Raw genomic sequence first — 17,185 nt, 5'->3', positions numbered from 1 at the left:
CTTCAGGCGAAACAGGCCAGAAGAAGAACTAGATAACCAGCTGCTACTCGCTCCGGGCTCCATGCTCAAGGGACTGCCGATCTAACTTTAGATCATCATGTCGAGGTAACAAAATGCCCGCCGAACTATTGTAACTGCTTGAAGCCGAGGAAGCCCAGGCCAGAACGGGCAAGGTCTGGCGCCAGCCCTGGAACACCGGAGGAGGCCACGGCTTTTAAAGAAACCTCGGTGCCTGGGTATCCATGGGCCATCCTCTGCAGGGTCACTTTAGTTCATTCGCGTGGAAAAAATGCGGAGGTTTAAACCTTCATGTAGCTCAAATGATGCGGAAGGAATGTATCAGCGTACCGGTAGTCAATCTCTATACTTTGTTTCCGCCACCACAAGCCGCATTCGACTTGTGCCAGAGTTGATCGTTCGCACATGTTGAATTGAAATGAACAGTATACTGGAAATCTCGTGGGCAGAACTTTTGAATTTGTAGCGACACCACGAGGTTGCCCCATAGGCATGGATCCGCATCATCTCGCCCTCGAATCCATAGAACCGAAGCTGTTCCACAAACAATCCAACCAACCAACGTCTTGACGTTGTGGCGGCCAAGACGCCAGGATGCTGTTCCAAAACCACTAACTCGTCTCTTATTAACCTTGTTCGAAGCTTTCCTTGGACGCCGGCATTTTCTCCCCACCGCCGGCCCTACAGCCTGCAGGAGGTGCATCGGTGACAATCGTCAGCACTTTAGCGCGAGTCTAATTTATTCCGTAACTGGAAAAAGAATGCGCGCCTTGTCGTGGAGGCCGTAAGAAGAATCCCGATAGCGTTGCCGGTAGAAATCCCTGACCCTCGTCCGCAGATTCGGCTGTTTCTGTTGACTTTATTTGATCGACGCAGAGTTCCTTTATATAACTAGAGGATAAGCCAGCACTAACTAATGAACTTAGCGGATAATGTCATTGGCAACAATAACTAAATCACAAAATAATAACTATTCAAAACCTGGCCCCAGCTTTGCCTGCGTCGAGTATAAACATATTGCTTTCTGCCTCTAACCAGAGCTGCATCCCAAGCTCGCATGGACGTCAACAGAATAAACGGAACGGCGGCGAGGGTTTCTCACGTCAACCTCATGACAGATACGCTCATCACAAACCTCAGTCCAGATGCACTGAGAGTAATCCTTCGCTCAATGCTCGCAGCAGATGAGAACGGCCAGCTCACGCACAAGCTGCAGCATCACGTGCAGAAATACCTGCGACGCGATCTCCAGAGAACACAGAGAACGTCCATCCCCGCATTATTTTCGGTGGTCGACAAGTCATCGTCGTCATTTTCGATCCCGACGCCAGAATTGGCGAAACTACGAAATCGTATATGCACTCTGCTCGGCTCAGGCCTACCGTTCGAAAGTCTACAGCTCCTGGCAGAGGTAGTCCGGCAATCTTGCGGACTTGAACTTGATGATACGGCACTGGAAGGTGAAAGTCTGGTGCTTGCGCTAGCTGCTGTAGATGGGGACTTAGTCCAGGCACTTACGGCGGTGCAGAAGCTGGCGATACTCCACGATTGGGCAAATGGAGGGATGCCTACTGCTCAGCGTCAGGTGTTGTTGAGGCTTCGGACAGACCTTGAGAATTGCAGAGAACAGAGTGAGGGAGTGGGAGGGGAATTCGGGTTTGGAAGAGGCTCGGTGATGCTGGAGAGTATTCTCTCGCAGATGTGGGAATGAGAAGAACGAGGACGGGGAAATATATTGACCAGTTTCCTTTTTGTTCCCTTGTTGGAATGCTCCAGATATCCAAACCTGCCTTCTGATATCCATTTCTTGTCTTCATCATTTATCCTCTACATGCACAGTACATATCACAGTACATATCACGTTCGGCCATTTTCACACTTTTATCATGTAGAAATGATGTAGTATGCAATCAACCTCAAATGCGCTAGACCATATACCATTCCATTCTTTCTCTCTCAGCTGGCTACATTGAATTTGCAACATCGATCATCCTTCTAACACGGTTCCCCATTTATGATAAAAGTTACTATATTCTTCCCTGCGCATATAATCCGAAATAAATCTTCTACGAAACTGTGAAAACCTCAGCGACCTCCACCGCTTCAGGGACTACTCGCCCCTCAAAGCATACAGGCGAAACTATTTACTTTACTTGTCCGCAGTCAAAACGGCATTTCCATCATGTAGCCCGAATATGCATTGGCCCACTTTTATCCACCCTAGGACCCTAGAACCCCGACTTATCTCGGTCTCCGAAGCCACCTGTTTGTGTTCCCCTTTAATTGCCGCCGAGAATCAGTGCCGACCCAGCGGGTGGAATTACTGTATCCGGCTCGCCCCAATCTCGTTAGCTGACGACTTCTGCTTCGTGTACGCTGCTCGGATCCCTGGTCAATAAATATTTATAACTACTCGTGCTATCTACAAACGATAATATCATGCAATCTGTAACGTCAGCTTTAAGGATGTTCTAATTTTTATATCGCTTCTTTTTTCCTTTTTTCACCATGGCCACAATTGACTCTGAAATCGATGTTTCGGCTATGAAAACGCGGCCCCTTGAGGGAAATGCCAGCGCGATTGAGTACTTCCAGCTGGAGTCGTTCGTAGTTCCAAGGTTGATGATCGGGCTGTGGCAGCTATCAAGTCCAGCATGGGGCTTCGCCAGTAAATCGAAGATGTTGAGCCAATTCCAGAAACATGTCGACTCCGGGTTTACTGCGTATGGTGAGTAGAGCGGCCTACACTTGTGCTATTCATCTGTACGGATTTTCCAATAGCCTATGGACCATTATATGTGATGATTGTATACCAATCATGAACGGTAACAGATTTGAGTCATTGTGCTGTGCTTGAGAGGGGTGCTAGCATCATTCATGTCAAGAGATTCCTTGAGAAATTGTCCTAACTGGCTCGACGAGCAGATATGGCTGATCACTACGGTGATGCCGAAATTATCTTTGTGAGTCGGGAGAATAATCTACATGTACCTTTCTCTTGTGAATGTTTCGAAAATAAATGAACGAAAGAAGGCTAATCGAACCCACTACAGGGGCAATTCCGATCTTCATATTCAGGACCAAAATCCACCTTCTGTGCAACCAAGTACTGCGTTTTTGAGCCTATCACGGTGACAGAAGATGGAATGCGCAATGCCGTCTCGCAGCGCCTGGCAAATATACAGTCGGACAAAATCGATTTGCTCCAGTTTCATTGGCAAGATGTGTGTTTTCTACCTCCATATCTCTGTCATTGTACATGGACTGTACACCTGAATGTACCTGTGCATTATTTATATCATTCATACAATTTTTGTCTTCGAGGAGAGACGGCGCCATACTTCTACAAATCTCATATACAATTCGTTTCTGTTATCAGCAAATGAAGTCTGCCATTCTAATTTGCTGTCCATCCAACAGTATAATAACTCGCAATATATCCGTGCTCTCCAGTTTCTCCAAGACGATGAGCGCGTGGCTGCACTGGGTCTGTGTAATTTTGACACGAAGCGAATGGAAGAGGTTATCAGTGTTGGTGTGAAGGTCGCGACAAACCAAGTGCAGGTAACACTATATCAAGAATTTCTACTCTTGGATGATGGGAGACCCGGTACCTTAATATTATACAATCACCGATGTTAACTGTGAACGCAAAATTCATAAATCGCCCCCAGTTTTCACTCATCGATGCCCGACCAACATACGCTATGGCAAAGGCATGCGAAAAACATCACATCAAACTCCTAACCTATGGGACATTGGTAAGACCGCTCTCCCCATCACCGCTGGACTCGTTAATATGCCACATGCTCTGAACCACTAACTCTCTCCCGATATTTAGTGCGGCGGTTTCCTCTCCGAAAAATGGATCGCAAAAGACGAGCCAGATCCATTCAGCACAGACATGACCCCCAGCCTGCGAAAGGTACGTATATATAACATACACACATGGCTGCGCACATAACATAACAATTCGCTCTCATAATTCAGCCCAATTCATTTCCCCCTCCCCACCAACCCCCCCTCTTTCTCCAAGCCCATAAATAAAAACCTAAAACCAACACCTGGCATAGTATCTCGAAATGATAAACATCTGGGGTTCATGGCCCCTCTTCCAAACCCTCCTCCGCACCCTCTCAGCAATCGGGCGCAAGCACGATGTAAGCGTTTCCGCCGTCGCGATACGGTGGGTGCTCGATTTCAGTTACGTGGGGGCCGTGATCGTGGGGGTGCGTATGGGCGTCAGCGAGCATACGGAGGATAACTTGGCAGTGTATGGGTGGCGGTTGGACGCGGAGGATACGAAGATGCTAGAGGAGGTGTTGTGTCAGAGTCGGCGTGGGGATATGTTTAGCGATATGGGGGATTGTGGGGCGGAGTATCGTGGGTAAATCAACTGTTGTCGATCTAGTAGTGGTGTTGTTTGTTTGGGAAATATGGAAAGGGAGACGAGGAATGACGCAGTGTCCGATGAAAGGAGAAATGCATAGGCATAATAAACACAAACGTAGTCAATGAACACCTTGATTAATTAACCTCCAAAATGCAGTGTACTGTACAATAATAATAGCTATTGACGGTGAAAAATGATAGGAGCAAAAATCAATGCTGATCTGTACCGTAGTCCAATCCTACACGAACACTCGGAAAATCCCCATCTAAAACAAACCCTCAACTAAAAGGGAATAATGAATATACAGGAACCACGACGCGGGACTGCGCGGGTAAAAACTAAAGTGAATTAATTGCACAGTCCCCAGAGCGCACCATACCGATTGAGACTACGATCAAACCTCCCCACCGACAAACCCATGGATATAAGATGGTAAAGCAAGTGATGAAACAATAAACAAAACGTTTAGCGTTCTTATGCTTAGGAAATGCATCTCTTCCATAATTTGGAAATGAAGGCAGTTAACGAAGGCTTCATTGATCTTCGCACATTGACTAATTGGCACATCATCGGTAAGATCGTGACAACTTAAGTAGTGCGTGGCATGTATAAATGTGTGTGTGTGTGTGTGTAGATAGAAAGTTCAGACGGAGGAAGTTGGGTAAGGACCAAGGGCATGAGGTGAAGCGTTCTTTCTATTTATCAACTCGCGAGGCTGTGCAATTTTGCAACAGGAGGGGTATAGAACACAAAACAGATATCTGAAAATCAATCTTCCTTCTTGGAAGTTGGCACTTCCCGTGAATCTGCATGCAAGGTGTCCTCGGGTTCATCATCGTCTTCTAATGGGACATCCAAAACGCGATCGCCAGCTTTCTCAAGCATTTTACGGCTCCATGCCCGTATGCCTTTGTATACAGTCTGTAGGTCCCGATCAGTAACTACCAAGAGGAAGAACGAGTGGGGGAAACTTACCCAAAGGAATGTCATCACTCCTATCAAAAGAACGACCCAGCCGACTTGGGCGGCCCGATCCCTGCCAGTTGCAGCGGGCCTCCGCCCGCCGCCAACAAGGTTTGAATTGCGTAAATTCCACCACTGCCATGGAGAAAGCGCAAATATCACTTTTACAAATGACAAAACCCCTAGAGACGCAAGCCCTTTGAAGAAATGTTCAGGCCATGTTGTCCTTTCCGGAGCACCTTCGTCGAGATGGATGATCTTCTCTGCAGCATCGGGATCATATAAACGTGAAAGTATGGTGTTAAACGGATCAATATACAGGTTGATTATCGGGTCAGCAACAAAACCAAGTAGGAACATCGCAAGCAAAAGTATAACGCCTGTGAGAGCAAGCTGAGTTGCGGTGCTCGTGATCCATCGACCCCATCTCATTCTCTCAAGCCGATACTGAAAGCCACACGTGGGACACTGCCAATAGTTCCTCTCCGAAAATGCAGCGTCCGCATGTCGCCATGCATTCAAACAGCCTTCATGCACATATCTCGATGATCCTTTGCATTTGCAAGGCTTAATGAGACGCCCTAGCTCGGGGTCTGACGACTCATAAGTAACTCGAGGAGTGGACTGGAGGAAATCCGGAAGATCCTCCGAGACCGGCTGGAAGGTGGGGTGAACAACTTCCAGGCAAATACGGCATGTTCTGGAAGGATAGTATCTGGATGAGCCGGAAGATGCGGACGAAGAAGGTCTTCCTCACTTGGGTTCCTGTGCACGTGGTTGGGTCTGGGTATTATCAGTCTCTTTCGATTGCCGTTGTGAGCTATTTGTAGCTTCAGCTGTAGGGTTCCGTTGCAAACTCTGGCCACTGCCACTGTGGCTCAGTTCTTTGAGCAGAGCGAAGCGACATCCTGGACTTGTAAGGAGAGAAAACAAAGGGCTTTGCCGATTGGGTATTAAAGATAGATGTACAGGATACAACAGGAACAAACTAACGAGATAAACAGCAGTACAAATGCTCAACCAGCTTGTAGCCCTGGCTGCTTAGTTGGCCACCGTTGCAGTGGGGTAAACATCCTGCGCTTGCAGCGGAGCAGACAGCTTGTTGTTGATGATGTTGATGTGGACAGGTATGCAAGGAATGAAGATGTGGTGGTGAGAGAGTAAAAACCTCCGCTAAGCCACAACAGGTATATTAGGCGTTACTACTACTATTGGTTGTTATAACCGCTACACGCGGCTAGAGCCTGCCGCGTCAACCAGCCGGTGAGCCTACGGGAAGCGCAGGAGCATTCAGCTTGTGCTCAGTCACTTTCTGCAATCAAATTCCTGTCCCATTTGACGTCGTGTGGTTTTGCGTTTCTCCCTCTCCCGAGCCCGTTGCTTGTGTATTTCTTCTCACCATGGCCGATCGTTATTCATTCTCTTTGACTACGTTTTCTCCCAGGTATGTTCCTATTGCCAACACATGTGCTGTTTTGCGAGCTCAAGTTACTAACAACGACCGTAGTGGGAAGCTGGTTCAGATCGGTATGCAGATATGTCATGGTATATACTAGTTTTATATCGACTAATTTCCTGTAGAATACGCTTTAAATGCCGTTAACCAAGGCGTTACTGCGTTGGGTATCAAAGGTAATAACACTCAAGCCGCCTTGAAGCTCTGCACTGTATCTAAGCTTGCCATCGCATTACTGACTGCTTCCCTAAATTTTCCTTTGGCAGCTACAAATGGAGTCGTCCTTGCCACAGAGAAAAAATCGTCTTCGCCCCTGATAGACCCTCCTTCTCTGTCAAAAGTCTCCCTAATCACCCCAGATATCGGCATGGTCTACTCTGGAATGGGTCCCGATTACCGTGTCCTTGTCGATAAGGCCCGGAAAACCTCCCACACTGGTTACAAACGCATTTACAATGAGTACCCGCCAACTAGAATATTAGTCCAGGATGTTGCCCGAGTCGTCCAAGAGGCTACGCAGTCCGGGGGTGTCAGGCCATATGGCGTCAGTTTGCTAATCGCGGGCTGGGATGACGGGGTCGAACCTACAATTGCAGAGAGCGAGTCAGATACGGACAAGAAGAAAGTATCGGGGAAAACGGGCGGAATTCTCAAAGGTGGCCCTAGCTTGTACCAGGTCGATCCTAGCGGCAGCTATTTCCCATGGAAGGCCACCGCCATTGGGAAGAGTGCGACCAGCGCGAAGACCTTCCTCGAAAAGAGATACACAGATGGTCTTGAGCTGGAAGATGCTATCCATATTGCACTTCTCACGCTAAAGGAGACCATTGAGGGTGAAATGAATGGTGAAACCGTAGAAATTGGTATGTCGTACCCAACCCCCTTATCGACTACTACGCCTTTCTTGTAGGGTGCAACTAACAAATTATACAGGTATCGTTGGACCCCCGGCCAACCATCTATTGGGATATGAGGGCGTTGAGGGCGCCAGGGGCCCACGGTTCCGGAAACTGACCAAGGAGGAGATTGAGGATTACTTGACAAACCTATGATAGACTTTATGTTTAGCGCACCATAATCAGTCTCTTTTGATTCCCTTTTTTATTTTATATGTAGCTTCGTAGTGTTGCTTATATTCTGTCAGCTCTTTCAAAGGCAAATCATAAATGTCCATGTCACAGGCATAACGGCTCGCAGTCCACTTGACTGCTGAGGTGACCGAATGGCAAAATTAAATCTACGTCACGATTCTGTTGAATTTGGTTCAGAGAGGATTCTCCATTGAAAACACATCCATTCATCCACAAAGGCTAGGATTAGGGATTAGGGATGCTTAAGTGCAAAGGCCTTAGTTATATATGAAAAGAAAAAATAAAAGGTCTCACACATGGGAGACAGTTTGTGAATCATGTGAAAGTTTTTCCGGCCGGGATCTTGAAGGTAGTTATTTATTTACGCACAGAACCCCTGCGCTGCACAGTACGGGCCAATGGGCCCCTCTTGGGATTTTTGAGGCCTCCAATCGTTTTTCTCAACTAGGAATTATTTATATGACAGAATATGTTCCATCAGATCAGGAATTAACCCCGCCAAACTTCCAAAAATATTCCGCACTTTCGCTCCCTCAAACGCCATCATCCATCCCCGAATGCCAGCCCCTCGTGCGGATAGCCGAAATGGTCGGAAGCGACGCAAAACCCTGACAGAATCCAATCATGTCCTTGCGGATTCGAAATTGGTCACTGGGGTGATTGAAAATGGTTTAAATTCCACCCCGGTTATCAAACCTCGAGCCTACCAGCTGGAAATGCTGGAGGCGAGTCTACGCGAGAATATCATTATTGCCGTGAGTGGATTCGCAGATTGACTTGTTTCCCAATACTACCCAAATGTGCACAGAATGTAATAATTCTAATTATACGGATTTGCAGATGGACACGGGAAGCGGCAAGACTCAGGTGTAAGCGCATTTGTTTTCTCTGCTGTAGCCATGTTAGGCTTTAAACCTACTAGTACTACAAGCACATATAACAAGCCTCTACCACACTATTATGCTCCCAACTTTGGCTGCTCTATATAAACTCCTGCAGGAAGAGCACATACGTATGTGCTTCATTCCCTTTCATATCTGACCACCCTGTGGACATATAGGGCAATTCTTCGAATCAGACATGAACTTGAAACATGCGCTGCGCACAAGGTTGGTGGCACTTCAGTCTTTCATTGATGACTGAATCCCCATAAAACATAAAAACTAAAAGCTAAAACATACAAATCATAAAAATTATAACGATATATAGTTCGTCTGGTTTTTGACCCCCACTGTCGCTCTTGCCGAACAGCAGCATAAAAGTATATCCGAGCAGCTCTCTGCATATGAAACAAGACTCCTTTTAGGTTCGGACAATGTGAATTACTGGTCGACCAAAAAGATCTGGGACGATATACTGTTGAATATCAGAATTGTTGTTTCAACCCCTCAAGTGCTTCTTGATGCCATGACACATGGGTTCGTAACCATGCCTCAAATCGCTTTACTTGTCTTCGATGAGGGTATGTACTTGAACATCGGGAGTGCCCCTGACCAATCTGTATTCGTTGTTAGCTAATCCCAGTTCCAGCGCATCATTGTGCCAGAGGTGAGGCACCTAACAGCCTAATGCGGCGATTTTATCATGAGCAGCTGCAAAGAACAGGTACAATGAATGATCTTCCTCATATCTTGGGGCTGACTGCTAGTCCCCTCACTAAGATAGATCCTAAAAATTTAAGGCATGTCCTCCTTTCATGGATGTTATATGTACTGTACATCCGCTAACTGGACTAGCGCAATTGAGGACAATCTGAACGCACGTTGCGAGACGCCGAGGATCCATCGGGAAGAGTTGATGCGATATGTTCATCGTCCAGAACTCTGTACTGTGAATTTCCAGGAAGATGATTCACTAGGTTCAGACATTTTACGAAGCTTACATGAAATCCTCCAAGCTGTCGATATGGAACAAGATCCCTGGATCAAAAAACTTAGACAACAAAAGGACCAAAGAAGCCAAGTAAATTTGCTGAATGCTCTGGAGAAGCGTAAAACATTTTGTATGGCTCAGATGTCTAAGCTTCTAAGACAAGCCGTTAGTATCCATGAGGATTTGGGACAATGGGCTGCAGACGCATTCATTTCAGAAGTCTTAAAAAGACTTGAGACCAAACGAGCCAGGCAGCCAACGGACATTCTTGATACACTAGAACGAAAAGAAGCGAACTTTGTCTTTGAAACTCTATCGCAATTGCCAATACAGCCTGGTAAACAGTATTGGGATAGCGAGCCCGATCGAGTCTCTGGGAAGGCCAATCTCCTTATAGACCTTTTGGAGAAGGAGTATACATCAGATTTTACTGGGATTATATTTGCCCAACAAAGGTCAACCGTTACAATGCTTGCACATCTCATTTCTAGACATCCCCGGTTGAAGCATATGTTTGTATCTGGTGCTTTTTTGGGTGATTCTGGCTATGCGGGTCGAACATCAACGATAATCGAACTTCACGACTTGAAGACTCAAAAAGGCTCAATAGATGACCTACGGTCCGGGAAGAAAAATCTGCTTATCGCAACATCTGTTCTTGAAGAAGGCATTGATGTGTCAGCCTGCCATCTTGTGATCTGTTTCGATACCATCAACAATCTCAGGTCTTTTATTCAGAGAAGGGGCCGGGCCCGGAAAGAACGCTCTAAATTCGTCATGTTTCTGAATGGTGACGATAATTCCCAAGGAAATAAATGGACCAAAATGGAAGATGTCATGAAGAGTATGTACGAGGAAGATATGCGCAGGCTCGAGGATGTTTGGGCGAAAGAGAACGTCGAAGAGGAAAGTGATGAAGATCACCGGATTGAATCCACAGGGTATGTGGTCTTGACACTACTCTTATCCAGTTTCTACCCTTCTTTTCCCCCCGATGCTAAAGTGCAGCAGTGCTCTCTTAACTTTTGAGAATGCTCGACCCCATTTGGAACATTTTTGTGCCACTCTTCAATGTGAATTCACAGACACTCGGCCTGTTTTCATGTTCCGTGAAAACGAACTAGATGGGATGGTCACTGCTAAAGTCTTACTGCCCAACGTACTCGATCCCAAATTTCGAGTAATAAAGGGCTCTAAATGGTGGAGAACAGACCAGCTCGCCCAGCGCGATGCTGCATTCCAGGCATATCTTAAACTTTATCAGGAGGGTCTCGTCAATGACCATTTGCTACCAGTACATTGCATGACTATGGAGCATCCAGCGCTGGAATACTCTGAGAAGGGGCCCAATCTTGTAAAGGTAGCCGGACGTTTCAATCCGTGGCGTATGATTGCAAATAACTGGGAAACGACGAAAACTTTCTATCAGAGTCTGATCGAAATATCACCTGGCTCTCTCTTATTTCCTAAAATGCGCATGGTGCTACCAATGCCCCTCCCCTGTCAGATCACATTTAAGATTTATTGGAACGAGAAGAGTACTTTCAATGTGTGTTTGAAACCGTTGCCGTCGAACTTCAAGCCAAGTCTTGTCAAGTATGCTGCTGATACGACTTATACCATCTTAGCCTCAGTGTTTGCTCATAGGATGCTTCCGGAATGTTTGGATTTCTCTTGTTTATTTCTTCCCGACATGGAATTAACCGGCGAAACTATCATGGAATGGTGGTCGTCTGTGCAAGGAAAAATTCCAGCCAGCGATGCATCCGGTTATGACCACCAGGACATTAAGAATTTAGGACTTGTCAGGAGGCTCGACAGGACAATGCGGCCGTGGACGGTTGAGCGATATAGATGGATGAAGAGGGTTTATGAAAACACGCAATTAGAAGACATTGACAGCAGTTCTGAAGCGGGGGAGCTGGAAATCCTTCACGTTGAGGGCACAGCATGGCCCAAGCGCACTGATTTTTTGCATCCTGTAGCTCACAGTGGTGGCTTACATCTCCACCACACAGCCAAAAAGTGTTATCCCGCCAGCGACTGCTCTATTGATAAACTACCCCTTGAGTACTCCATGTTTGCCCTCCTCGCTCCGTCAATCATCCATAACGTCGAAATCTATCTTCTCGCAGAGGAATTGAACAAAACTATCCTCCGGCCCGTTGCTTTTACAGATCTGAGCCTTGTCATCACTGCGATAAGCGCATCTGTAGCGAGGGAAGCAACCAACTATCAACGTATTGAATTTTTGGGTGACAGCATACTCAAGTTCCAAACAACCCTCCAGTTGACAGCGGCGAATCCTATCTGGCACGAGGGCCTTCTATCAAGAGCCAAGGACACTGTGGTATCCAATAAGCGGCTCTCATACGCAGCCATTGAAACAGGTTTAGACAAGTTCATTCTGCTGGATGTTTTCACAGGAGCAAAATGGCGACCACCGTGTAACAAGGACCATCTCGAAAGTGAAGAGCAGGACGTCCCTCAACGAGAAATGTCCACAAAAACCCTCGCAGACGTAGTTGAAGCTCTGCTTGCGGCCGCCACTCTAGATGGGGGTCAAAGAAAAGCCGAAAAGTGTCTCGAGATTTTCCTTCCTGAACTTCAGTGGATGCCTCTTGAAGATCGGGTTAACGCCCTCTACAGCTCTGTTCCAGAAGCGTACGAGAATACCCTCACATCTTGGTTCCAGGAGGTTGAAAGTCTAGTGGGATATGTCTTCAACAAGAAAGTTTTCCTGGTTCAAGCCTTCACCCACCCATCCAACCCTGGCTCGAAAACATCGTCATACCAACGGCTGGAATTTGTTGGCGATGCGATCCTGGATCATATAATTGTCTACCACCTGTTCAATGCCCCTCGAACCTTCCCCCATTTCGACATGCATTTGATGCGCACAGCACTCGCCAATGCAGATTTCCTCGCATTTCTCTGCATCGGTATGTCTACCGAGCGGGTGCGCGGCGAGATCGCCGAGTGCTCAAAGGAAAACACGTCGACAACATTGACCACCCACAAAGTCTCCCTCTGGCAGTACATGCGCCACGGCACGTCATGGGAACTCACCGCCGCCCAACAACAAACCGCAAATCAATACGAAACACTGCAGGCCGACATTTCAGAAGCCCTGGAGGGGTCCCACACGTATCCCTGGACTCTCCTTTCACGGTTGCATGCGCAAAAGTTCTTCTCCGACCTCATAGAGTCTGTTCTTGGCGCTATATTCATTGACTCACATGGCTCGCTGGACGCATGCACTGCATTCCTGGAGCGGATCGGACTGATGAAGTTCCTGCGACGCATGCTAGTTGACGAGGACATGGACTTTATGCACCCCAAGCAGCGCCTCGGAGAGGAGGTAGGTACAAGGAAGGTACGCTACGAGGCGGAACATGTTGTTGATGAAGAAGGAGGGATTGGTACGCTGGGTTATTGGACGTGTAAGGTGTTTGTAGGGGATGAGTGTGTTGTTGAGGCAAATGACGGAGTCAGTCTTATGGAGGTTGAGGCCAAGGCTGCAGAGGCTGCTTTGGCGGTTATACGGGCCAGAGGCGGTGTTGATGTGGATGCTGATATTGGCTTCGCTCATGCTGGTGCTGGTGTTCGTGATGGTATTGGTGATGGTGATGGGGATAGTAGTGATGATGATATCGTTGGTGTCAATGTCGCTGTTAACGAAGATGGCGATGGCGATGTTCTTTTGACGTAATTGGATAACCCTTCTCTAACAGTATTGGAATTTGATTTGCATGATCTGGAGCGAATATTCCGGGTTAACGATGAAATGATGTTTATTTCAGGATTGTTGAGTTACTTACTGATCATTGTTTTGAGTATATCCTAGATAGATAGATATACAAAGAAATACACTTCCACAACTTCATCTGTAGCTGGATAAGAAAAGAAAATAAATAAATACGCACAAAAAAGGACTGCTGCTTATTATTAAGTATTGACAGTTTATAATTGTGTATATACAAAACAGCCGTATCGTCGTGACTTAGTCTAGTGAAGAAAAAAAGAAAGGAAGAAAGAAAGAAAAGAATGAGCAAATTTGAATTTTCAGAGAGTTTCGTACCGTCGTAAAACAGGCGCTTTCGTTGCTGAGTTGCGTGTGTTGTGGTCATATATCTTGTCAGAACAGAGTACTGCCTAGGATGGTATGCCATCAGGCCAAAATCTTTCTCCACACCCTCTCCCCCGAACATCTCCCCTAATCAAGTACCACCTTCCCTTGTGTAGGGGAGGAATAGGTGTTGCTTCTTCATTCGCGAGGATGGATCTATCGATTTCCAAGGACCGCCCCACCCAAAACGGTGTCCGTAGTTTCCGGTGTACCTGAAGTGAGTGAGGCCCTCGTTCTAATCCTCACATTTCGCATAGTGCGTATCTTGTGCGTAAAGGAAAACGACAAATAGAGATTGAAAAAAAATCTATGGGTGCTTCGCATAGTAAATGCAAAACGTAGTGAAAACCAATACCAAAATCAAACTAAACGCCGTAGATCGAGTCGGATCATACCACAGGCTTGTAGGGAGTGTTGTCTCTGACAATATAAACCTCTCCAATAAGGACAGAAAGGCCAACAGCCATGGCGATGGCAATGATGGGAAGATTAACTCGTGCAAAGTCGAGACTTCGAACTCTGATGTGCTTCCGTGCGAGGATGTCTCGCCAGAGCAAGCCAGCGAGGGAAGCACTAAATGCAGTGCTGAACGCGCCATAGTTGACACCAATTGCCATGCTGTACACGGTCGCCCAGAATGTACGGTCAGATATTGGGGTTTGGTTCACCTCGTGGATTTTTTGCCAAGCTTGGATAACGCGGGAGAGGAGAATTGTGGTGCCGATATTGGTGCCGGCAAACTTCAAGTACGAACAAGCTTAGCTAAGTATTTTCAATATTTAAATATGGGGTAGGAGGGCGTGGAGAACTCACGTTACACAATATCACAGATAGAAAGCCCATGCCGCCAATGGCACCGACTGTGCCTGTTTTGTTCACCCAGTGGTCCCATCCGTAAGCAAACACGGGCACCCAACCTTTCGTGACAAGCGCTTGGACAAGGACGAACATGGTGAATGCAAACGGCACAAGAGCGAAGGGTAAGTGGGCCACTACAGCTGTGACAGTAGGGAATGTATCCTGTGTCCATCGGTAGGCGTTCTTAAGGAGCGAGACGAGCGTTGCTGGTCCACGGTCCTGTTGGCATGTCAGGTCCTGAGAGACTCTATTAGAAAAAATATGTTCTTCTCTCAATTTCTCTCCTTGTTGTTGCTTCTGGGTGGATGGTTGGCTGACATGTGTGTTGGCAACTACCTGTTTGTCGTCCATCATGGTGATAGCGCTGGTAGTTGACCCTTGGCCGTTTTGTAGTTGATTGTCGCTTGGTATACGCACAGACGATGGTGATGGTTCACGGGGAGGTGTTGAGACGAGGGTTGGTTGGTCACCTTTCTCAGAGGTAAGGATTATGGGAACATGCTTGGAAGCATCTACCTCCAACGTGATATCGTCATCAGTATTCGAAATACTGACTCCGCCCCCACCACCAGCATCACGGCGGCCATCATGGCTGGGCTGAGGCTCTGGCGACTGTGTGAGCACTAGAGGGACCTCATACACATCTATCGAATCCCGCTCTTTCTGCGCTAGAGCCGCAAGTCGCATTTCTTCCTCTGCCCTAAGCATATGTTCGATTCGAGCATTCTCAACCTCCTGTCGACCTTTGCGAGCAATCTCACGAGTCTCGTGCCGGTTGTACCATCCGAATGCGACATCCCAGCAAAACATAACAAATGCGGCAGGCAAAGTAACCCAAAAAATAGGATGATGGTCATTATTCTGGGTTGCAGCATTGAGTGCCAGCAGAGTAACAAGAGTGGCTGTCATGATGACAGCTCCGAAAGCCGCACCGCCTTTGTCCAGGAAAGGGTTCATAATTTCCTCTAGGGAAAGAAGCTTCACCTGGTCATCATTTGCATTGGCTTCATCCTCCTCAGCCAATCCGCGAGCATGAGGAATGTTAGGATTCACGGGCTTCTTAGCTTTAGCTTCCTCTGACAGCTCGTGCATCTCAATGGAATATGGGATCAAGGCCGGATCAGCAAAGATGATGTATAACAAGAATGGAAATAAGACAATGGCTGTGGCAACCACTGGAACGATCATGTGTGCTGTGTAGACAATGAATTTGATCTCGAAGGCACCCGCGAGGACTAGGTTGGTTGGGTTGGAGGAGACGAGAATTGCGGACGCGATGTTGGCCACAGCGAACTGCGTATGGATCCAGGCTCGGGGATGAATGATATTGCTTGACACCCTCGTCATGTAGGCGAGGAACGCAGTTCCAGAAAGAACAATGGGGTCATTGCCAATGAAGCTTCCCAGACCGAAGAAGAACGTGTAGAGGTAGAAAAAAAGCCGATGCCCGACCTTGCCTCCCTTTTGAAGCACCTTGAATGCCAGGAACCTAATAAGCCCAGACGCGTCGATTGAAATAGCAATGTAGGCCAGCGTAATGAAGAAAGCCATGATATCAAGCGGGGATATGTTGTTCGCTCCCAGCGTCCCGCCACGCACTTCCTCGCGGCCGATAGCTAGAATTGCCAGCAGGAAAAGGTCCGCTATCAAGGGCGCAGTTACAAAATTCATGGGGAAATTCCATCGTACAAAAGGCTTGCGTTTCGCTTTGCCGTTCTGATCATCGTCATCATCATCCCGCTCCTCACCATCAGAAGCGGGATCGTGCTGAAACCGCGGTTTCCTGCCGGGTATTATTCGCAGCGCACTGAGGGCATCGACGACACTCTCCACAAGGCGCCGGGGGACGTATATCGGAAGGTGAAAGGGGGCCAGAACGACGATATCTGGGCCATCGCTGAAGAGTTAGCTGGATAATTGCGCAGCCAAAACATGGATTGCGGAGGTAATCTTACTTGTGACAATGAAGACAAGGAGGGTCACAATTGACCGCCAATTCCTGATGTCGCCCGTGTTCAGGACATCCTCGTCTAATTTCTCTGCCATTTTGACGATTGTCTACTTCGAAGCTCAGCCAAGGTAATAACTCGCCAGAATTGGCCTGGCGGTTGAGTTATAATAGAGGAGCTTTGCTTGATTCCTCCACGGCCAACAGAAAAATAAAAGATAAACAAGTGGCTTGCAGTTGGGTTGGCGAGTAGCAGAAGCAGCTAGTTATGTTTTTCTGCTTCCTGCGGCTTCAGCCATGAATTAGGATAAGCGGGACTCCCCTCGCACACCGCAGCGAAGGTTTTGAAGGTTTCCAGTCGATCAGTCGCCTCTGAAACGATTGTGCTGCTGGTTCAAGGCACTTTTTCAGTCCCCCGCTCAACAAGTGCACTAAATCGTAACCGTCCTCAGCCTCT

At 47.3% G+C, this 17,185-nt stretch overlaps 7 protein-coding genes across 7 annotated transcripts; 4 read left to right on the top strand and 3 right to left on the bottom strand.

The window, feature by feature from the left end:
- Positions 1-125: 125 nt before the first annotated feature.
- Positions 126-721, bottom strand: HCBG_01141 (uncharacterized protein; the record flags this gene model as incomplete). The annotated part of the gene is made up of 2 exons (XM_045428191.1): positions 126-254; positions 368-721. The coding sequence occupies 2 exons, from the start codon at positions 719-721 to the stop codon at positions 126-128; spliced, it is 483 nt and encodes a 160-aa protein (XP_045292166.1).
- A 354-nt stretch (positions 722-1,075) lies between these two features.
- HCBG_01140 (uncharacterized protein) lies at positions 1,076-1,729 on the top strand (the record flags this gene model as incomplete). Its single annotated transcript, XM_045428190.1, has 1 exon — positions 1,076-1,729. One exon carries the CDS (start codon positions 1,076-1,078, stop codon positions 1,727-1,729), a length of 654 nt encoding a protein of 217 aa, XP_045292165.1.
- A 797-nt stretch (positions 1,730-2,526) lies between these two features.
- On the top strand, positions 2,527-4,847 carry HCBG_01139 (aldo/keto reductase; the record flags this gene model as incomplete). Its single annotated transcript, XM_045428189.1, has 9 exons — positions 2,527-2,746; positions 2,944-2,981; positions 3,072-3,242; positions 3,439-3,582; positions 3,624-3,779; positions 3,860-3,943; positions 4,092-4,405; positions 4,719-4,742; positions 4,772-4,847. The coding sequence occupies 9 exons, from the start codon at positions 2,527-2,529 to the stop codon at positions 4,845-4,847; spliced, it is 1,227 nt and encodes a 408-aa protein (XP_045292164.1).
- Positions 4,848-5,179: 332 nt separating this feature from the next.
- Positions 5,180-5,734, bottom strand: HCBG_01138 (RING finger domain-containing protein; the record flags this gene model as incomplete). The annotated part of the gene is made up of 2 exons (XM_045428188.1): positions 5,180-5,332; positions 5,387-5,734. 2 exons carry the CDS (start codon positions 5,732-5,734, stop codon positions 5,180-5,182), a joined length of 501 nt encoding a protein of 166 aa, XP_045292163.1.
- A 335-nt stretch (positions 5,735-6,069) lies between these two features.
- On the top strand, positions 6,070-8,088 carry HCBG_01137 (proteasome subunit alpha; the record flags this gene model as incomplete). The annotated part of the gene is made up of 6 exons (XM_045428187.1): positions 6,070-6,161; positions 6,379-6,501; positions 6,882-6,901; positions 6,956-7,006; positions 7,097-7,693; positions 7,764-8,088. 6 exons carry the CDS (start codon positions 6,070-6,072, stop codon positions 7,880-7,882), a joined length of 1,002 nt encoding a protein of 333 aa, XP_045292162.1.
- Positions 8,089-8,478: 390 nt separating this feature from the next.
- On the top strand, positions 8,479-13,505 carry HCBG_01136 (dicer-like protein; the record flags this gene model as incomplete). Its single annotated transcript, XM_045428186.1, has 6 exons — positions 8,479-8,676; positions 8,762-8,790; positions 8,982-9,030; positions 9,131-9,387; positions 9,658-10,734; positions 10,805-13,505. The coding sequence occupies 6 exons, from the start codon at positions 8,479-8,481 to the stop codon at positions 13,503-13,505; spliced, it is 4,311 nt and encodes a 1,436-aa protein (XP_045292161.1).
- Positions 13,506-13,858: 353 nt separating this feature from the next.
- HCBG_01135 (uncharacterized protein) lies at positions 13,859-16,826 on the bottom strand (the record flags this gene model as incomplete). Its single annotated transcript, XM_045428185.1, has 5 exons — positions 13,859-13,927; positions 14,318-14,662; positions 14,736-15,017; positions 15,198-16,666; positions 16,736-16,826. The coding sequence occupies 5 exons, from the start codon at positions 16,824-16,826 to the stop codon at positions 13,859-13,861; spliced, it is 2,256 nt and encodes a 751-aa protein (XP_045292160.1).
- Between the last annotated feature and the right edge of the window lie 359 nt (positions 16,827-17,185).

The sequence above is a fragment of the Histoplasma capsulatum genome (genome assembly GCF_000150115.1).
Source record: "Histoplasma capsulatum G186AR genomic scaffold supercont2.1, whole genome shotgun sequence".
NCBI classification, from domain to species: domain Eukaryota; kingdom Fungi; phylum Ascomycota; class Eurotiomycetes; order Onygenales; family Ajellomycetaceae; genus Histoplasma; species Histoplasma capsulatum.
The sequence above is the reverse complement of the archived record's forward strand: the minus strand, read 5'-3'. Positions and strand labels throughout refer to the sequence as shown.